This window comes from Gallus gallus, chromosome 17, assembly GCF_016699485.2.
Source record: "Gallus gallus isolate bGalGal1 chromosome 17, bGalGal1.mat.broiler.GRCg7b, whole genome shotgun sequence".
NCBI classification, from domain to species: domain Eukaryota; kingdom Metazoa; phylum Chordata; class Aves; order Galliformes; family Phasianidae; genus Gallus; species Gallus gallus.
Window position 1 is genome coordinate 6,376,146 of NC_052548.1, and position 22,975 is coordinate 6,399,120.

Genomic DNA, 22,975 nt, shown 5'->3' on the forward strand with positions numbered 1-22,975 from the left:
TGCCCACAGCCTTCACTGAGTAAAACTTTGCAACAATTCAGCACAGAGCTGGGGAAGTTTGCTTCGGTTTTTCTGCAATACTTCAGTGATGCACGCTTCATCCTGCTCTGCTCTCTGACTAAGCATGCTGCAAATAGTATATGAAGATTTGCATTGATGCTATCAGTGTTACAATCAGGGATTCCTCTGGGGGCCCAGCTCAGTTCATTCTCCATTGTAAGGATGTGTAAATTCATAATGAGGAGATTTGCGTCCCGGCTGCTGGAAAAGCAGTTTAACACTTGACAGCAGAACTGCATTTGCAAAGGCAGGAAGATCAATTTATTCCAAGAATCTTTCAAAGCAGCAGTATTTCTACATCTGTGTTTCGTAAGGCAGTGCCAGTGGTTCAGCTCACGACTTTCCAATGCAGCATAAATGGACATGTCTGCTGTGAATAAGAGGGGCAACGCAGACAATATTGCATTTGGAATTGCCTGTGTTCAGATGCAGTAAGCATGTAAGAAAACAATCACTGAAGCTGTGTGGGTGCAGGTTTGAGACTCACTGAGGCAGTCAAAAACACAGCAAAACAAAAACCCCACCCCAAGCATTTAGCAATGTCAGGACCTTTTAGACTTTTGAGAATTAAGGTCAAATTGGCACTTCTAAGACTTTCACCACCTTCTAGATCCACAGAACGTTTATGTTAATATTAAAACCACTTAAAGTGTAACCCTCCTAACATATCAGCAACAAAGAACCCAAACCAAGCTGTTAGCCCTGACTTCAGGACAGCAGCCTGGGAACTCATTTACACCTTGTTTTCTGCTATGCACAGCTGAAGTTCTTTTCTGGCAGAATCCTTACCCGGACCCCAGTATATAACTGTGCTACTCTTCAGCAGAGAGATTCAGCCTGACACAGAGAACCTCAAACTGCTGTCCTCCCCCACAGCTGCTGTGCAAATCAAGAGGCAGAAGCGTCCCATCCCTTTGTATGGTTGGCCCCAACCACTTCCTCTCTAAAAAGATTCTGAAAAATCTACTTTGAAAATAAACCTTCAGAAATAACAGCTTTACTTTATTTTATTTTTTATTGCAAGAACTCTGCAAAGGCACCTCTGGGTACCACGTTATCCCATAAAGATGTCAGCTTTTTAGTGATTGCAGCTCTAAAGAGAAGGAACAAACAATAGAGCACTTCCTTATATGTACACTGACTCTGCGCTGGTGACAGAGACCATTTCCCCAAATGGTCAAAAAATTGAAGCAACTCCACTGTGGTTTTTTGAAAGAGAACTGCTTTAAAAGCACACATCCCACTGCAATCCAAGTGAAGCTGTAGCTCACAGTGACACCTACAAGCCTGCCCAGGATGTTCATCAGCAGGTTACACTGTTTCCTCAGTTTATAACAATATTTTCACAGTAGAGCTGTTTGCAACACAGCAACTCTGACTGCTGAACTGCACCGAGAAAACATTTGTGCCAAACTGCATATTCACTCTTCAACATTCTCTCTACGAACAGCAATTTAGAGACAATGCAAACACAGGAAGGGGAACTGGAGGGCCATAACCCCCTCCTCTGATTTCACTGCTGCGCAAAGCCTGTGAGCATTGCTGACACCTGAACACAGCCCCTTGGCTCCACGTTGCCAACACCAAAAAAGGAAACATCAGGAAGCAAAGCTGAACTCCAGCTCCCTTAGATCAACTGCAGCCTGGCTGGCAGCAGAGATGAAGGCAGCCATAGCAGACAGCAGAGCAGCACAGATGGCACTGTGTGCTGCGCGTTGAACTGGAGCTGGTTCCCCAGGAGCAGTTTGGGCTTTGATGCCAGATGTTATTTTGCTGAACAGTCCTGGAGAAATAAGTAGGAAAGTTTCTCTGTTCGCTTTTGTATCATTTGTCTGCATACCTAACCCTAGCAAACTGTAATAGTGAGAGCTACAGCAAGGCCATGTTAAATGCTGGTAGCTGGCAGCACTACTGAGAGAATTTCTTCCTGCGGTTTCAAGGGCTATTGCTATTTAAAGATGGACAGATGCAAGCAGGTCAGATCCTCATTCAGTTGAGCACTAAGTGCATTAGGGATCTGTGGCAACATATTTTTCTGATCGCATCTGTCATTGCGAGCACTGCAGAATTTAATTCCATCACTGGGCAATACACAATACAAAAAATGACTCTGGCACCTGCTGATATTGGCAGGTACAAGCTAAAGCAGCCAAGGTGTCCATCTCCAGCCCAAGAAATGAGGACAACCTATCCTGCTGCCTGAAGAGCACCTTGGTCTGCCAAAGTGAGCGGTGGTGGCTCTGAACACAGCCAGGCCGTCTGCTTTCCTGGCCAGATGGATTTTCGGGAGCGTGACTGCAGCAGCCAAGCTGTGAGGGGCAAGAGAAATCAGAACTGCTGCAATAGAAGGAGGGAAAAGTCATCACATTGCTTCATTGGAAACCAGCAGTTTCTGCATCTCCCTGGAGCGAGTCCGCGTGAGCAGCCCTGGCAGCAGCTCCAGAGGAACAATATCTTATTTTCTGGGGGACTTACGTAAGGCAGAGCCTGTCACGTGGGTGGAGCACAGCAAAGAAAGGGCATTATTCACAGCCTGGCATGGATGAACCCAGTTTAACACATGCACTTGGAAAACACTGTTCTCTCTGTTCAGTAATATTATTTCACATTCCACTCGTTTTGATAACCTTTTCCTTCTCCATCTACTCCACGGACTGACTGGAAAGCCAACTAATGCCTTCTCCAGAGATCAGCCAACACACATCGCTGCTACAGACTTTTCTGCCTTTCAAGATGCTGCTGAGCTTCATTTTGCAATAAGTAATTGATAAATACACACTATAAAAACAAACAAAAACCAGAGAAATTTAGAACGGAAAGAGCACCAAGGTAATGACTGCTTCCTAGGACTTACCAGATACATCACCTTTCACTCAGATGAGAAGAGGCTCACATTAAAGGTAGAACTAAGGAGTTTCATCCCCCTCCTTGCCCCTCAGTGTAAGTCATGTCTCTGTGATCCTTTAACATGACCTCAGCTTAGAAAAAAAATCTAGGGTAAGTCCTAATTTATCTGTCAAATAATGTATTTTAGAATCACTTTATACAGATAAAGCAGAGATGATCCTTCTCTGTCAGGAAAACCTGCATGTGGCCTTACATCTCTGACAACCCCCTACCCACATCCATCCGGAGAGTGCCCTGGCAAATCCAGAAGGTGACAGATAATCAGATCTGAAGGGTGAGTTTTCAGCTAAGAGCCAAGCAGCAAAAGACAAGACCACATAGCTGTTTGTTCCTTTTGATGTTCAGTAACACTTCAGGAAATTTCCTGAGCTTCTTTCTAATAGTAACCCTGATGCTAACTGCTGCTCAACTTCCCTGATGCTCAGCATACTAGAAACTTTTTAAGATTCCATAGGTACAGAAACAAATTCTATTTGATAGCTTCCTGGGATTGAATTAACTGAGAACAGAATGGAAGCAGACTTCTTGAAGAGCAAAATCTGCAATGCTTTTTTAATAGGAGCAATCTTGGACTGTAAAGGATTCCTTGTCTGCAGTTAAATTTCATTTCCAATTGTTGCAGCAAAATATTTGACACAAATAAATTTCAGCTTTTATTTTTTTTTTAAGAAACACGTTCAATATTCTATTTTGTATCTCTGGGAACCAAACTTTTCAGACAAGACTACCTTTACACATTGTAGCATTGTCTTTCTGGTCTGCATTTCTGCGTTGTTTGAGCAGATGTGCAACACCAAAAAGAAACGGTGTCCTTTTGTAAATCGAGGACCACAGCCAACATCGCTGCAGTCAATGACACCAGGACATTTTGAAGTGCTGCTCAGCAAGGAAAGAAGTTGAATTCTACCAGGATCACACAGCTACTGACAAGCACTCATTTGCAGAGAGCACTCACACGCCTGACTGCTAAAAACTCTGGGGTGTTAGTTAAAATCAGTTTTGCATAAATGTATTCATAGCCACATCAGCTATGTTAAATTCTGATACCACCTTACTGAAGAAATTTGCTTGCATTTATAACTTGTATGCAAATACAAGCAGCTGGGGAGATCTCCTGTTTTAAATTAACCCATGGACTGCAGCATTGAGCCTCAGAAGGTTTATACTACCAGCAGCACTGAGGAATTAAACCTATCACAACAATTTTCACAGTCGGTTTCTCTATCCTCTGGCTTACCTTCTCAACATCTGCTTTTGTAACATTGATATCAGCATCCATTTTCTCAAAATATTGCTGTGCTCGATCAGCTTCTTTGCAGTCACGTTCAAACCGCCTTTTACTCTGTGAGGAAGAACAGGATCTTTCATCATGGCAAAGAAACAATTTCAAAATCCACTTAAAATCAATGAGTGACCCCTGAAGTATCTGCTGTAACCATTGAGGAGATTCTATGGCTAGCTTGTTTATACTGGAACACATTTCCATGCTAAAAAAAACTTGAACACATTTTTTGTTCCATTCTTCAGACTACTTCATTCCACCAACATCTCTGCTATTTCAGTATCTTTCCCTATTAGCTTCTCCTGCTCTGGTTTACCAAATCACTTCCTTCCAACACTCAAATCTCTCATTTTTATAGTACACAAGAAGGGTGCATTCATTTGCAAGTAGGGCTTTTAGTTACCAACGTCCCCTATCCTCATCTTCTCCTCCACCTACAGTTTCTCACCAGTTCATACTGAATGCTGAGATCCAAATTCCAGTGCATTTACTTCTGAGAAACAGCCCCTTACTCCGGAGATGATAGGGTTTGATTTATGCATGCAGGATGGAGCTGTTCAGCTTACAGAGGACTATTTGAAAAGGATCCTCAGGGACACTGCATTTTGATTAACGCTTAGCACACTTTTCAAGCCAGATACAATGAAATGCTGCTTGTAATAGACGGACCCCGTGGAAAGCCAAATGCACTGTTTAAACAAACTGTCATGCCTACCATTGTATTTTAGACAGTGAAGTTTTAAAAGATCACATTTTCCAGCTTTTATCCACATACCCTTTGTTTTCTAAATATGAAGTTTGGAACGCTCTGCAAAAACAGAATAAAAATGACTTAAGCATCACATCTGAGGAAATTTCCACTTACAGCTTCAAGTTGTTTCCAGCAAGTTTCAATGTGCTGTTGTGCCTTTCTGCCATCGTGGAAGTGCTGTTTAGAAAAAGAGAAAAGGAAACATTTTGAACAACAAAAGACCAAATTGCCAATTATGTTCAAGGGGCTCTTTTCTAGCAACGAAGAACAGAATATAATTTTCCAGAATAAAACAGAAATTATTCTGACAGTTGTGTTCTGCAACCCTGGCAAATTGAGCAGGTGTATGATGACTATCTGATGTCTCAGCAGGCTGCAGATGTGTATTTGCATTTATTATAGTGGTTAGTTTAAATCCAATTAATCCTTTTAGCAATTCTACCTTGCATTATTCACTGTATCTCATAATTATTGGTTTCCCACACTATGAAATCTGAAGCACTTTTAGGTGAATAGGATCTCTTTGTTACTGACTGTACATTAACTCTACATTAAGATTTCTCTCTGTGTGGAATATACCAAGATACCCTTGATTAGCACATTCTGACAACTGGTATTGGTCCTGACTTACATTCAGACTCAACAGAAAACCTCTTCTGCCTAATAATCTCTGAGTATTTGTAAAAGTATTTGTAAATCCAACTCTTCATTTCTCAAGAGGTAATCAATACTTTGGGTCCCCCTCCAGCAACCATTCTCTCCCATACACTGTGTGCACACCATGGTGTTACAGAAGCTCTGAAATACGAGATGTCAGCTAGCAGCTGAGTGACAGGGAACATATCCTGACACGCCTTTGGGAGCAAGGCTCATAATTATATTAATTACAGTCAGTTTAAATTGCAGTTCTTAGCCCTTACACAATGGTCTTCATCAGAAAACCTAATATGCTTTAGATACTCTTCCCTCTACCCTCCACACGCCTCATTTGTCCTCAGGGTAAGCAATTTGTCAAAGATCACTGCATAAATCAATGACACAGTTGTAAACAGGGACCAGGCATCTGAACGTAGTGCCCAGCCGACTGTTACACCAGGCTGCTCTCCTTACAGAGCACCTTGCAAAATAAATAACAATCTATAACAGCAAGAGAGGGGCCTATCCACTGCGTTATTTACTAGCAAGTAGGATGCTTTACTCAAACACAGACATGGTTTTACAGAGTAAAATTCAAAAATAAAGGTCTGGTATTGCCAGTTAATCCCTGCAACAGGCACACATTGTCTGCCACATGCAGAATCAGATGGTAAATGCATCTTAAGTAACACGATGTCACCATGTCAGGTTAGAGAACCCCCAGGTTCAGAACAAAAGCCTTCCACAAACCACTAAAGTTATGAAGTGCTTGCAGGCAGTCTCTTTCTAACTGGCCATGATAGACTTCATGCATTCCCCACTGCAGCAGTGGGTTGTTCCCTCTGTCAGAGCAGCAGATTTCTGGAGCAGACATGCTAGCAATGCCTCCCCACTGCCTTTCAGACTCCACCAGACAAGCCAGCCCTAATCCATGAGAAGTAAAAAGCCACAAAACTGCAATTCTCTCACACCATGCCCAATAGACTTCTACTGCCTTAAAATCATAATAAGCCTCGATGAGTCTGCAAGAATGGAAAAGCAATGCACTGCTCCAAGCACTCCTGACAGCGTTATGCACAGTCCCAAACCCCGTTGTTAAGGAGGTGTGTGTAGCTATAAGATGAACGTAGGAGCACAACGGTTTTCACGTTCTGGATGGTGTCCACCTCTACACAAGCATTTTTGAAGCAGAGAAGAGAGGCACAATGTCAGTGATGCTTCAATTGTGGGCACAGCAGCTCTCAGATCAACCACCACACTCCCACCTTCCGTAGGCAGCCAACATGCGGCAGTGGGGCCGAGGGCAGCGCAGACAAGGAGTGAGTGCCAGCCCCATTTGTCACCAGCTCTGACAATACCTGGGGAGTTCAGACCATGCTGTGCTTCTCCAAAGCTCAGTCACCGCACCGTGACATTTAATCACAAACACGACTGTGAAACTGCTGGGTGGTGGGGGAAGATTCCAAGCAGATTTTGGTTCCTTTTGTAGATTCCCATTTCCTTTAAATGCTGTGTGTGACCGTGTGCTGTATCTTCCTTGCTAGGAGGACTTGAAATGTTCATGATTTCAGGCTTGCTTTTGTAATTAAGAGCTTAAGAAAACTGTCCCAAGGAAAACTGCAATTTAACGCCACATTTTTAAACATCTTGCTGATAAGCGTGGAATATGTGGAAATCCTGAACGAAACAAAACAAATAACACTAACTTGGCTGTCTCCATACTGCACTTCCTGCCTGCCGCCTCCCTCGTCCCCTCCTTGTGTGCTTCCCTCTCCTCCACCTCTGACTCCTCTGGTCTGAAGGGACTGGATCAGGGAACAGCTGGGCTGCTTGGAGCCCAGCACTGCCAATGAGCCACAGACCTCAGGGAAGAACACACCTCATTACTGAACAGAACACAGCTGCATGCAAGGGCTGAAGGATGAAGAGCGTATCAAGTAACAGAACTGCCTTCAGCTCCTATTTTTAAACTCCTTTGTTGTTAATCAGCAGAGTAATTTTCATTTTTGCAGGAGCCATCCGTCTTCTTTCCCACTCTCTTTGGGAATTAGCTACAAACTGGCCCCAGTACGTACCAGCAGAGCAGTGAGCCCGAGCAGGAAGGCTGCATGCTGTTCATATTCTGCTGCATTTTTGAGAAGTCCTTTTACAGGAGTGGGATGTAAAATGGGCATTTCTGAGGATTTCAAACAGTGCAACTAGTGAGCCTATGTGCAGTGACAGCCCAATGAACACAGGTGAACCACATCTCGGGGATTCCACTTGAACACAGTCTGTTTGTTTTCCTAAGTTCAATCATTTTCTAAATCCATTTACAGCTCTCAGTTCTTGCTGTGTTGACACCCACATATCCTTGCAGGGGGGAGACAGCCACACACAGTGAAGAACGTACTACGTATTCAGAGCACTTCTGCTTCTGCAAATCATGTATGCTCAAAGGATGATTTCTGCACCCCAAAAAAATCACTTTTATATGCAGTGATAGCACTGAGGCCCTTTCAGCTACTGTCCCAATTTTAAGGTTAAAAAAGCCTGAGACTACAGTTGAGTGATGTGCTCGGAGTCATACAGGAAGCGTGCAGCTTCCTCAAACCCTGCACTATCTCCAACTTCCGCAATCCCATTTCCTTTTACATACTGCAGAATCTTCTGATGCAGCAAACGCCTTTCAGCTGTTTGGGGTTTGGTGTTTTTTTTTTGTTGTTGTTGTTGTTTTTTAATTTAGTAAAAATAAAGATCATTTCCTTCTTAACACGGCTTCAAGATGCACAATTTGAAGAGCTTTCTTTTTTTCTTTCCTAATCAAATGAAGTAATAATTGGTTATTCTACACATCGTGATTGAGCAAACAGGAACTCAACAAATGATTCAGCAAATGGTATGGAAAACTACCATCCCAGTTAGTCATGCACATTTCAGTAATCAATTTAGAATAGTTGATATAATACAGACTTCTTTCCTCCTCCAAATTGAACAGCCAAACTGATACACCCTAATCAGGCTTTCCATTTAAAGCCTTTCAGATCACAAGCGAGATACCAAGGTAATGAATCACACTCCAAGCAGCCACTCAGACATTTACAACAGTGGCGCTGCTTGTTTAAGTGCTGTGGTTTTCTCCAGACTCCTTTCTACATTCACAGCACTGGAAATGCACATGAAAAAGCAGTTCTGGATAAAAAAAAATAAACATCTGTGTGGCAGATTTAATGAAACCAGTGGTACAACAGGTTACAAAACCTGCACAGAAGAAAAATCAAGGGAGCACATAGCAATGAGAACGCTCCTAAACCTTCACTTACACAAAGACCTGCAAGCACGTCAACTATTAATAAAATACCACAGTGAAAGGTTTGTTTTTGATAGTGTTCATTACTTTATCTCCCCGAACCACCTTTTAATCTACACTTAAGAGACTTACGCTAGCAATCACCATGCCAACTTTGAGATTTTCCTGAAAACTACTTTACCCAAGTATTAGACCTACTAAATAGCTTAAAACACAGCACCAAAGCCCAAGCCATGCTGGCTGTGTGACCACAGCTGTCCTTTCTCCTTATGCACTGAAGCACAATGCGGAGGGTGCTCTGAGCAATGGCCATCCTTGGGCCAGGTGCCTCCATCCATGACTACAGACACTCTAAAGGATCCCAGCTGAAGGAACGCTTTGCTGCAGTACTGTAAAGGAAGCAGAGTTTTAGGAAGAGCAGGAAATCCAGGCAACAACAAACTGTATGCCAATCATTTCATTTCTAAACCAAGCCATACCAGTCGGGGCACTCTCCTTGTCACCGTGCTGTGTTTGTAACAGCTGTGGAGAAATCCTGGCTGCTGCGCAATCAGGACAAAACTCTCATTGACTTTTGTTAGGCTCAGATTTCATCCATGCTGATGAAAGCCCTGGAAGCAGCTAGCGAGTCACCTACAATAGAGTGCCTGTTACTGCCAGCACCACTGCAAGAAGGAGCAGGGGAAGACGTTTGCCAAGTTTTCTTGGTATCCACGAGGGCTGATAGAAGCACAGACTCACGGAGCAGAAAAGAAAAGCTTGGTAGAAGATGACTTATCTACTTTCTTTGAGAGACCCTTTGAAAGCGTTTCAAGAAAAGCAAGATGTACTTGGAAGTATCTTACACAGAACCACACAATCCAGTGATTTTGCTGAGGAGCTCCTGGGCAGTTTGAAATGAAAGGATTGCCTCAGCCACTCACAACACTGGTGTGACAGCAGGGCTGATGGTGCTGGACCAAAACCTAACCACGGGGAATAATTGACTTATGAAAGGCTTAAAATATATATATATTTAAAAAATTTAAGCCTTGTTTTTCTTAGGGAAGTAAACAGCAGTTGACTGCATGGTTAGATTTAAGACCTGCACGTTAGCATCTGTTTACATTATAAAAATAAAGATCAGAAAAATATGTGTTATACATAACGTAGTCAGAAAAACTATTCTAGTCAGTTTATACACATAGCATGCCGTTCATTTGACAACATCCTGTTCAAGAATTTAAGAGATATGATATAGTGCAAGGCCATTTCATTTTCCCTCCTGTTTTCCATGTTCAAACTAGATTACATGTGCAGAAACCAGTTACCTTTGACTTTCTGTAACTGGCATCCTCAGCTCAGGACAATATAAAGTGAGTCCTAGCAATGTAGTACTTCCTCTTCTCTATCAAACTATCTACGCTTTTGTCACAAACGATACTTAAAATAATGACCAGTGAGAAAAGCACTGATAGAGACGGAAGTCAGAGAACATTATTTTTTCCTCAATTTTCCCAGCTTAATTCTCAGAAAGCCTTGACAAATGCTTTTCCTTTCCTGATAGCAAAGATAGGAAATAGTCTCTTGGGAATTCTTTGTGTCCAAGAATAACAACATGGTCTTGAGGTCCTACCATTCTCATTGGTAATAATGTAGTATAGGACAGTCCTGTGAATGGTGACATGAAACACATCTATCTTTGCATGTTCATCACAGCTTCTTCTTAGTATTATGACACAGCCTCCTTCTCCTGTGCAGTCTTCAGAGCAAACATTATTCACCTCAACATGTAACTCTGCTGAAACAAGTTTGAATCTAAACAAAGCTGATGTTAATTCAGCTGCAGTTGTCTCCTGGAGTGGTGCATGTCAAAGGAATCACAGACTACCAAGACCTATGTTTCTCAGGCTCCAAAGACTACATTAGCTGCACCAGACAAACAGAACGAGCTGATCATGCCTACTTGGAAATGAAAACAGGGGAAAAAAGGAGCATAAAGCTAGAAGACACCAACAATAATGTCTACAGTAACTTGCAGGTTTGTGGTCCATTGTCACACTCTTACCCTTACTGGGGTCACACCGAAGAACTGGGTACCTTCTCAGAATCTCCCACAATGTCCAAAGTGTTCTTTCTGGTCATTAACAGTTCCTGCAAGCTTCTACCTGGCAACATACCTTACTATTCATTTCTAATTTAGATACTCTATTTAAATTAAATCCCTCTACCCCCATTCATTTGGGCCATAAACTGTAAGTGGTAACAGAACAAGAGCTGGGGAACACTCCATTTGAATGCAATCAGCCCAAAGTTTGAAGCATGGCAAAACATTTCCTTTCAACACATCTTTTCCCCTTCCTACAGTCTACTTTGCCTATTGAGTTTGTAATTTCTGGAAGACAGCAACGTTCCTCTGTACCTCTGCAGCACAAAATGCAGCTGTGCTCCAAACAAAGGCCTAAAGCACATCCATAGCTCAGATCAGAAAATCCATTGTGCACGTGATAGAGCTGTATTCTGCCATCCTGTTTCATGCTTGCACAGTGCAACACTCCATGAGAAATCCTGCTGAAAACCACAGGACTATTAGCAAAACAGGGCACTATTCAGAATGAACGAATGTGGCAGAATTCCTCTAATTATTTACTTTTCATCAACACCTGAGAGTCTACAAGAAACAGAAAGCTCTCTGACACGGATACCCCCAGTATGAATGCACACAGGGAGGGCGCACATGCTCCACTATGAAGAACCAGGCCATTTTTGCCCCTGCAGTATCCATAAGGATGCATTCATTCCCTGCTCTGCTTCTATCCTGACACAAAATGGTATGTATTGACACTGGGTAAATTCTCTCCCAACCACAGGGTCCCAGTGCTGCACCAGCTCAGTCTGCAGCAGAGCTGCTGGCTTGGACTTCACTTCCAGGCTCGATTGTATGGAGCCAGCCGATGCCCAAGGGGAGGTGGAGGTAGAGGTGAAAGCAGAAGCAGTAACAAGAGGAATAGTTCACGACTCCCAAATACATTTTTAGCAAAGTTGATGTGAGAGCAGTGGCTACCTAGAGACAGAGAGCAGCTGCTGCAGGAGAGCACTGAGTCAGACCCAGCTTACGAGCAGAGTCTTGAAATCAGAACTGTCCCAGAAATGAATGTATGAGTTCCTATCCAGAGAAATTACAGCATTGAGGGTCTTTCTTAGCCACAGTTGAGAAAATACCTAAATTATCTCTCTTGAGAAGCCTGGAACTGACATTTCAGCTTGAAAACAGCTAATAAGATCCTTGCTGAAGATGACACAATAGCATGTGTTGTCTAAGATCAAGAGACTCCAGAAAGAAGTGAAAGTGAGGAACTGTACTTTTAAGAGTTTCACTTCACTGGAGAGCAGGGAAGAACTGAAAGAGTGCAGGGAGTTCTCCATCTTATGCACAGAGTGTAGGTAAAGAGGAGACAGGGTGGATGCTTAACTCCAGAGACCACAGGGACAAAACACATCACCTGACGCAGGGTTAATGTCAATGGGGGTTATCCTATGGAAGAAGAATGCACAGCAAAATGAAATTGAAATTGTGACTGACGTTGTTCTGTTTTACAGGTATTTAGACACTTGAATACTCAATCCAAATGATACAAGACTGAAAAAGAATGAGTCTCCCAATTCCCCTCTGTGGTTCTAACCTCAGGAAGGACTTACAGCTTACAGCAGCTTCTACACAACAGCTGATTAGGTATCAAACAGTGAGCGTGAGAGCTCTGCCAGCAATGTTTCTAGAAACTCCAAGCTATTCATCAATTTGTATTTCATGAGGTTTTGCCAGAGCATCAGACCTGTGATATTTCCACAAGAATCGCCATGCACATCCGAGCTTGATTGATGCATTTGTGTTTTATGGTATGAAATATGCCTGAAGGGAGAAGCAATTTCCTTTTCAACACCATTTGCTCACAAATGATAAGTCCAAAGGAATCAGACAAGGATTCATAATTCACACAGTTTATCTTCATGTTACAAGAACAAAACAAGCAACCATGACTGACAGCTGCCTTCTGCTAAAAGCTGACTTATCACCAACAGCAGGTAAATAGACCATCAGATCCTTTCTGCTGTTCCTACAGTGCATCACTGGACTGATATTAAAATAATTTGCTTGTCATTCACCCTGTGAGCCAACCTTATGATAAAGCTCTACAAATAAAACAAACAAGCAATACAGTTAGTACTCGCATTCTTTACAAGATACCAAGGCTCTCAGAATTCAATTTAAAACATCTAATAGGTATTCCGATCACTTTATAAATCCATGTAATTTAAAAAATCAGGTAACAGAATTAGAAGTGACAGGCAAATGCCATACAGCTTTCTTTCTCTTTTGTGGCTTTGCATATTGTACAGTTCATGCAGAACAACAGGTCATAGAAAGGGCTGAGGTCACACTCCTATCCCAGCCATATGTAAAACATACTTGCATGCTGCTGGCCAAATATGCCCCTGAAAGACTACACACCATTCTGCAAATGAAAGGTATGTCTGTATATTCCATTGCACTGTTGACAGACTTATTCTCATAGTAAACGTGGGAAAATATGGACATTTCCAGACTCTGGTCTCGCCCACTTCAACATACCCTTAATGTCTGGTGGGGCTATTTATAAATGCTTACGTTTTTGCTGGACTAGTAAGAGTACTTTTCACTTTCCAATAGTTTGGCTACTGTATGGAAATGAGAGCTGTGGTCTGATGCTCCCCTGCCTGCTGAACATTGCTTAGCCATTTTGTATCTCGTTTACAAGTGTTTTTAACAATAATGCTTTCAAACAGTATTTTATACCCACTCACTCCAAAGATAGGAGCTCAAGGCAGGGGAAAAAAGCCATCGCATCTCCACTATATGTCTTTCAGAGCTGGTGACACACAAAACAATCAGCTTTAAACATTCATGGTGGCAGGCACACGAGTTCATAAGCTACTGTTTAAAATAAAGTACTAACAAACTCCTAATTTTAGCAGTCTTGAAAGTGACAGGTTGAAAGAAAAAGATTCCTCAGTATCACCAAAACAAAGCAGACCTTGTAGTTCCCATTAGAAGTCTGTTTTTAAGAAAGTTTGGTTGATCAGATCTGGTTGAGAAGCAGGAAAATGTGAATCAACTTCCTATTAATTGTCTCAATTGGTTTAGTAATACAGCTTCTCTGTTTATTTCATGCTTCACATGGTGCTGCTGGACTCTTCCCTACACAAGCTTTTGGCTAACAGAGCCTTAAGCACAGATGGGTCTCTGACCTTATTTAGCAGGCATTCTCCTGAAGGCGTAGCTGTCTGATTTTAGAACATATAATTCAAATGGTTCAGTGATTCGGCCAGGGCACGTAACCCACTTTTTTAATGCCTGGTTCATTAATAAAGCTCGTGTTCATTAACTGCAGATTAATTTTGCTTAACATTGAACTCCACTACCACTAATTATCTGTCTTATGTAGCAAGCAATTGTGAATAATAAAAAACATTCAGTTACCGATTTCCTCTCTTGTTTCAGCTCCTGCACATAGCGAGTTAACTCTCCAATGATAAGAGAGGTCATGTTCTCTGAAATGACCTCATGCTGTCCGGCATAGTCATTCATTTCATTTAAAGTGGCTAGGAAGGCTCTAGTTGATGTGTACCTGCAGAGGACAAAAATGCATTTTGCTTTTAGTCCCTTTCTTTCCAGAAACACACACTGAAAAGGGAGGTCGAATCCTTCTTAAGCATCTACAATTGCTGCATGAGACTAAATACGGATTAGCACAGTTTCACATGAAAGAATTTTTCAAAAGCAAGCCTGCCCCAAACACTGACAGTTGTCTGATAAATTAATCTTGATTTAGACAGTTTGACATCGGCTCTTAAGATACAGCACTTTCAGAGTGCCAGATGTTTTATCAGCACAGCTCTGGGACTTCACTGTGCTAATCTTTACTCACCAGTTTTGAGCTACACTCTTCCAAGCCCTACACTCCATGGCAGAGTCACCACTGTACCCAACCTGGCAAAATCCAGCCTGAACAACCACCCTTTGGTAGCACAGTGCAGAAAAGAGAACTTTTCCAAGTGCCACTGGATGTATATTGGCTATAATTTACAAACTTTTCAGAAAGATAGTGAGTTTACTGACCACGTATTTACTGTAAACCCATATAGTTTATATTTAAACTTTCCACTGCAAGGTTTGTTTTTTCATATTAGATAATCTCCAGTACAACATTTCATGTATTATTAAAAGGGAGAAATGAACATCTGTGCACACAATTTCAAAAACAGCAGATTATGTCACTGGCCTGTACAGCAGTGAGCCAACAGAGCTGCATTTAAATTCCTCTGCTTGTGCTGGTCAGCTGGAAGACAGCTGCTCTGAAGCACTGCACTTGTACATACTAGCAAAACTATTAATATTAATAGTAGTCGTCTGCAATAAAAACATCTTCCTTAGGTGAAGATCCAAAGAAAAAGTGGAGAGATTTAGAGGACAGAAAGGAATGGTATGACTGGGGATGAAAGGCATCAGAGAAAAAAAAAAACAGGAGAAAAATACCTAAGAAAAGAGACCCAAACCAACATAAGCAGCTACATTCACAGCCAAGCTGTGGTGCCTCAAGAGACATCCCAGTTGCAAAAGACAGGGAACCAGAGACAGAACTGCAGACTGACAATAAGCTTGAAAGCAGGATTTTAGACCATCTCAGTGCAGCATCCAAGGCACCCAAAGGCTACATGACAAACCCCCAGATGTTATTTAGAGACACAGGGGAAGTATGCTGAGGTGAACACTCCATTTAAAAGGTCAAGGGATACACAGAATCTTCTGTGTCACATCACGGGAGTCATTTAGCTGCACTATCCTTTTACAAAAGCAGACGAAGATGTGTTAAAAAAACCCCACAAAACCTAGTAGTAAACTCAAAATTATCGAGTGAATGGTATCAAAGTGCCATTTATGGTATAGCTATCCAAAGGCACATCTCTTCCTAATCCCAAGTACAAAGAAAAACAGCCATTGTGCTGGTAAGATGAGCTTCCTTGTGTAAATATCAGTGTTTTAGGAAACAATAGCATCAATAACTGATTCCCACACAATGTTACCAAAAATAAATCAAAACCAAAATGAAAAGGCTGTTATCTCAGTTGATATGAACGACTCGAGTAGCTGTACACAGCAGGTGGGAAGGGGGGCCTGACCCAAAAATCTAAATTAGTATAAGCAAAGAGTTGGACTTGAATCCAAACTCATGTGAAATGTTTCAGATTTTGAGGTCAAGGGTTCAAGTCTGCTGCCAGGCTCTAAGAAAGCAGAGCAGCCTCCCGCAGAAAAGGGCTGCAGGGTCAGAATGTTCTATGGTGCCTTCGTTCAGAGCTGATGCATTACAAAACACTGAGGTGGAGTAATTTTAGAAAAAGTCAGAGTGCTCCAAGGAAAAGGTTACAGCTCTGACATGCAGCCTGTCCATTGGAAAGCTTCTCTTCTAGAAAGTTCTCTTTAAAGAATAACTTTGATCAAGGAAAGGAGTGTTTTTAATGGCATGGCTTACTATCATCCATATGCATTTCCAGTGTCACAGAGCAAAGGAGCTGTGCTTTGACACTGCAGTTGCTCTCTGCAAATGCTCCATCAGTCCCCGGCCACCAGGGAGACACAGTCTGAGCACCTAAATCAGAAGCAGGCAGCTGGGTGATGCAGCATTCTTCAACGGCTGCCAGTCATGTGTTCCCCCATTCCAGGATGCTGCCCATACAAACTACATCTCCTACCCTTCAAGAGCCACCGACTTCTCTTGTGGTGTTATAATATGATCCTTCAAGTAACACACTAATCTGCCTTGTCAGTGCATTTGAGAATGTAATACTTGTACAGACTGCCCAAGTTTCATGCTAAAATTAACAGCGGCTTCTGTTGCTGCTGGAGCTAATCAGAGTTTGGTCATGCACTTCAAAGAACCAGGATTGAATAGGCTGGCTTGAAGATTTTAAGGTACATAGAAAAAAAAAACAAAAAAAACCAGAAGACAGTACCCAGAACATTTAAAGGGAACTGAACAGTTACAGGGCAAATCCAAACTACCTTACAACTCCACTCCTTAGTAGCAGGAACAACCTGTGTGTTGCACTGCTTGACTGGCCAAATCCCAGCAGGTGACAGAGCCTTCTCCCCCTTCCTCTATCATGCATGCTCACCCAGCAGTACGCCATGAACGTACCTGTACTCTTCCTCTTCTTTGGAGTTCTTTTTGGGTTGATATTTCTTTGAAAGATTCCTAAAATTAAAAACAAATACAATTAAAAATCCCCTTCAAACTAATTGGATACTTCTTGCATGCACATACAAACAGCGATGCTTCAGTTTTGGTTTGCATTCACCAGCTATCTGCCCTGTCAGAAGTGTGGCTGCATTGCAGCAGCACCTGCAGGACCCATCACATGTCTGTGCTTCAGTCTGCATAACTGCAATAAGTTCTGGACATTCGTGAACTAAAGTCATCAAGTCAATGCACCCGAGCTCCAGCTCTGCTGAAACACAAGTCCTGTCACTTCACAGTCCTCTCACTGATCCTTACATAAGCTGTAAGTGCACCCAGCAGAAGGTGCTATTCCATACCCAAAGCAGCCAGCTCAGTACAGTGCCATTTCCTGCAGGTGACACTCATGACAAAGCGAGTCTGCTCATCTCCTGCAGGGTGCTTCCAAGGAAGAGAAGCAATCTTAGTAAAGCTGTGGGAAGCAGCACCAAGGTTATAAAATGGGGATCTTTCTGTGATCATTAACTCATGCTGGCAAAAACGTGAAATTTGATTACCCCAATTAGCAGCAATGATTGCATCTCATTACTACATACTCAACTACTGATATACTTTTCCAGTGATTGTATCTTGAATAAAGAAGTTGAACATAACTCGGTTAGCACATCTACCTTACAGTATAGCTTTCATACTCCTGAAGGTTAAATGTGAACCCCTGGTCAGCAGCAAGTCCAGGCTTTAAAGGATGCACACTGTCTGCTTACCACTCAGCACACCTTGCTGATGCTTGGAGCTCAGAATTACAAGGCATACTTGGACTATAGCAAATATAACTCCACGCATGTTTTAAACAATGCAAACCTGAGAGCTGACAAATCTTGCCCAGCAGTTCAGAGCTTTTCAGTGCTGTAGCACTGGGATTGCCTGCACGCTAACCTCAGCCTTTATGCCTTCCTGCAGCCTGTTACCTCTCAGTGAAATAGGAACCATTTGCTTTAACTTTACAAGTTGTTGTTTTTTTTCTTACCGATTCCAAATGACATTCAAGTGGTATCGATAGAAGCATTTTCAGAGGGACTATGAAATGTCACTGGCCTATATATGGCAAACTCTTTGGAGAACTCCCAGAATGCATCTCATTGAAAAACAAAACAGAACACACTACTACTAACCCTGCTTTTTCAGGGATGTAACCCAATCCCTGTTGCATGCTGTTTTTACTGCTAACTGGGAGACAGGAGGCCCTCTTGCCTCACATTTCTTACTCATGTTTTTTTCCCCTATCGAATTAAGCAGCATCTGCCCAAACAGAGCAATGGGCAGAACGCTGTCAGACTGTCAGACTTGCACAGACACGTGTTGCTCAAAATATAAGCACTCCTCCTGGGAGGCCCCCAAATAAACATCTCCATTCCAGCCTGTGCCTTCTCTGAGAAGGGGATGCTCTGGAACAAGGAGCTTTTCTCTAGTTGTGTACAGCAGTTTCAATTAAATATCAGCACAGCAATTATTGTGCAAACTGTTCTGTGTGATTACATTAAGTCTTACAAACACTGTATGCAGCACAGAAACGCCTCCATAAATCTGCTTAAAGAGGAAAGTGAAAAACAAGGAAACACACTGAAGACTGCATGGTAAGGGACTTTCACAGATACAAAACGCATGCCTCCCTTCATTGTCAGTATTGTGCCACCCAGTTAATTCTGACATACAAACTATTGTCTTCTGAGCTTCTGAAGGTACAGAAAGGCTGCTGGGCTGGGGCAAAAACCAGAAGGAGGCATGTGCTTTCACAGGAAAAGAATTTAGAAAATATAGTAAGGATTAGCAACTCAGAAACCAATAAAATGTTTAACCATGGACTTTGTAATGCACTCAGAAAACGTGTTCTATTTATTTGGATTTAATTATGTTTTTCCTCTTCTTTTTTCCCCCCACCAAAATAGTATGCAAGGCTTTAACCAGGATACACACAAAAAAACAGAAGTGATACTGAATCCAGAAGTGATACTGAACCCATTAAGAGCCAGTATGACCCTCACATGCTGAAGTTCAGCACGCAGTTCTACAATGCCATGGCCAGAATACTGGCACTTCTCAGGCTCAAGCTCATAAAGCAATGACCTTCAAATCTAACTGTGATTAAAGAAGCAACTAAGACATAAGAGGACAGGTCAGCAATAAAATAGCAATTCAGAAAAGGTTCTGCTAGTCTGTGCACCTGCCTCAGATTCATGTTTGTTTGCCTTTCATTCAGCATCACTCTTCTGGCCTTCCAGCTTGCTTCTTTGTTCCCTTACTTCCACTTCTTTGACATCTTGTTCTTCCTCCCATATTTATCATACATCAGAGGTTCCTGATTCCCAAAGCATCCTGACATGTAAAGCATTTTTCATTGAATCTGTCCTATCTATCCATCTTCACATTAGACTTTTGGCACTTTCTGATGCTCAGTTTGTGTGCAATAAGCAGCTGGATAAGGAGGACAAGGGAGCACCACTTCGACACTGGCAGCAGTGCCCCACATGTCCGTATCCAGCTGAAGTTCAAAACAAAACGCAGCAGTAAGTGAGCCCTCCACTGCAGCCCTTTTACATTAAATCGATGTGACACACAAAAGGTTTGCCATGGGCTTGGGGAAATTTATTAAAAGCAGATGTATGATTTATTTTTATTTTTAATGGCCAGAACTGTTTTATCTCAACATTTGACAGGTCTGCTTTGCCTTTTTCCCTTTATACTTCAAACTCTCAGATGGCTCCAAACAGCACTGTGTTTCAGGGCTCCTCAAGGATGAATGCATTATTTGTCTCTAAGTCTTACCCATGGGGGAAGGCACAAATGTAACTGTGAGCATGGAATTAAATATAGAGAGAAAAAAAGAACAGGAGTAAGTTTGTTCTGGAATTCTGGGACAGAGTAAGAGACAAAACTTGGGAGTTCACAGCCTCTGAATATCTTTATCTGTGACTACCTCCCATTTTCCTTAAACATACTGTTTATTCACTTGATTTCACAATTATGCTCCTTACACCTAAAATTCATCATCCCAAGAAATTCAGAGGTTCAAGGGTATCATTCTCTGTAAGACAGACTTACTCACACAGATACTGAGCTGGGCTTTCCTGGTTTACTCATTCTACATTTCTTCCAGCTCACTGTGCCTTTGTAATTCAACCTCATCTCCATAGGATGTGAGCAATTTGTTCCTGCACAACTCATTTTCAATTTCCTGCTTGTCTATAGCAGATACCCTGGGGAATCCTTGTGGCATTCCCCTGAGAAAGCACATAACCATACAGACAGGGCTTTATCAACTACCAGCCCCTAGTAAATAACAGGCATTGCTCATCTCAGAAGCCATTCTAAAAAAAGAAAAGCATCAAAAAAATCTGGACTTTTTTTTTTTAAATAGACACTGTGCTTTGTGTATATATGGATCAACCAGAAGCACAGATCTCATTCTTTATCAATACTGAGAAGATGGGAGGAGTTCAAATGCACGTAATCACACAGAACAAAAGGTATGGATGTACTGGAGGGGTCAGGAAGTCCTGTGCTCCCCTCCCCAGTTAGCAACCATTCCCACCACTGCTCCACTCCTCCCTCACCCTGGGCAGGTTAAGAGCTAGCCACTGTGGGAGGGCTCTTCATCCCCCTTCTCCATTCACCCTGGATCTGATCCAGTTTTCCAGGGCAGGTTCACATATCCTCGTATCCTTACATACAACCCAAAGTTCATAGCAGAAAATAAACAGCAAGAACTTCTAGTAATCTAGCTGCTCAAGATAAATCCGCAGGATTTCTGCTCTGTTCAGGAAACACATTGCAAGAACTCTGGCAAGACTATAAAACTGTCAAAATACAAATCTTAGGCTGCAGTCTGACTCACACGCAGACTAAATTTCCAAGTGTTGAGACTGACTTTCTGGCCTGCAGTTTCTCTCACACTGTTTATGAGCCTGTCATACAAAAAAAAAAAGAAAAAAACAAAAAACCCACCCTAAACTTTGTCCTGTAGCAAATTACCATTGTTGTGCTGAATTCTTAAACTCTTCAGAATTTATTTGCAGTCACATAGGAAATATTACAATGCTGTGCCCCAAAGCCCAAGCCTTTAACCATGAGTACATCATGAGTAAGCCCTAGTATGCTCCTCAGCCACCCAAATAATTTCTCTGTTACAAAGCACATGATTTTTATCACAGAGAAGAACATGATGTTAAATTAAACTTCGCTTTCAGATCTTTAAAGTAAAACTATTCTCCATCTAACAGCAACCATTATAAACTCAGCAAATTACTACCACTGCAATGTGCATTTACAGAGGACTGCAGGCACGGAACAGATGCAACTCTAAGTGCAGACCTTTGCATGCCAACTTACCTAAGCTGCTTTGCATAGCTGAGTTCGATCTCTGTTCTTTCCTTGACAAACTTGATGTATTTTTCCAGAACATCAATACCCCACTGCGTGTGCTTTTCTAAATTGTCAAACTGGTCCTGCAAGGAATAATAATAAAAAGAAGTTTAGTCTCATTGAACCAAGGGAACTAAAAATAATTCCCAAAGCACATATCACTTTTTACACTGTTATTAATATTTTCCATTACCACAGTCAGACATGATTTAGCAGCACAGGTTCTCACACCAACAGAAATCTGTATATGAACATGAGATCAGTAACGCTCCTCATTTTTCATTTCTGAAGCACTTCCACTGCAGAAATCCCAGCCCTTCCACCAAACACAATTTTCTAATGCAAACACATCACGAATGACAAGAAATGGATTCCCTGACCAGTATTTCATTTTACTGTGAAGAGTTCTTAGGAGTTCTGTGAATCTCAGGTCTGCACCTAAATAATAATAATAACTCTGACATTAGTCTAAAAAATAGATTTATAGTCCAGCTTTGTCAGTGTAATGCTCTTAAATACCATCTAGAACAGGTAGAGCTTTCTACACAACACGATTTACTTCTCCCTGCAGCCTCATGTTTTGTTCTGAAATAAAAGACATGCTAACAAACGATGCCACAAAATTACATTAGTTGTGTTTACAGCAAGACTTCTTGTCTGGCGACATTCATATACAGATGCTGCTTTGTTCTTCAGATATTGTTGCTCTCAAAAACACAGTCACACATGTTTCCAATAGAATCTTTTTTCAATCAGAAACATTCCACGAGTCCGTCTGGGATTTGCAAACGCCAAGAGAAATTAAGCAACTCTAAATCCAAATTAATTATCCAAGCCAACTTATTACTGTATAGTGAGTTAATCTAAATTACCTTTTTCTATTTTTTTTTTTTGTTGTTAATTTAGTTACTTCATCTGCACTCAAATTCCACAGCCATCCATTCCATACAGCACTTCAGAAGTCAATGCTTCCACAATGCTTGGAAAACGTTTTAAACTGTGCCATATCGCATACTTATCCTTACCGAAATACAACACAAACCAAGCCCTTAATACCAGCCTGAAATGCTTGGCAGCTGGCTCTGCTACGTATTACAGGGAAAGTAAAAAACAGATTTTGTACATCTGTGGCACAGAGGTTAGATTTGCCATGTTCACCAACAGTACGAATACAAGGAGGGATTTGGGTCAGATGCTCAGCTACCACAGTGAACGCAGCAGAGCTTCTCTGTGCTCTGAAGATTTGGCCTTGTGATTTCCAGCTTGCAGGGCTATCATCAAATGTTATCAAACCAATACAAGCCCACTTCCTTAGAGGCACAAAATAACACAGTTACTACAAAGCTTGGCTTATGAATCTGCTGCTTTTAAGCAAATCC

The 22,975-nt window shown here is 41.8% G+C and overlaps 1 protein-coding gene across 33 annotated transcripts in view; it reads right to left on the reverse strand.

The window, feature by feature from the left end:
* The window catches only part of FNBP1 (formin binding protein 1), a 93,475-nt gene that overhangs the window by 39,621 nt on the left and 30,879 nt on the right, over positions 1-22,975 (reverse strand). For all 33 annotated transcript variants that reach the window (XM_040649361.2, XM_046901912.1, XM_040649358.2 and 30 more), the window contains 5 exons: positions 21,564-21,679; positions 17,139-17,195; positions 14,423-14,570; positions 5,115-5,177; positions 4,205-4,309 (listed from right to left, as the gene is read on the reverse strand). In XM_040649361.2, the coding sequence (XP_040505295.1) occupies positions 4,205-4,309; positions 5,115-5,177; positions 14,423-14,570; positions 17,139-17,195; positions 21,564-21,679 (489 nt within the window). The remainder of the gene's footprint in view (positions 1-4,204; positions 4,310-5,114; positions 5,178-14,422; positions 14,571-17,138; positions 17,196-21,563; positions 21,680-22,975) is intronic.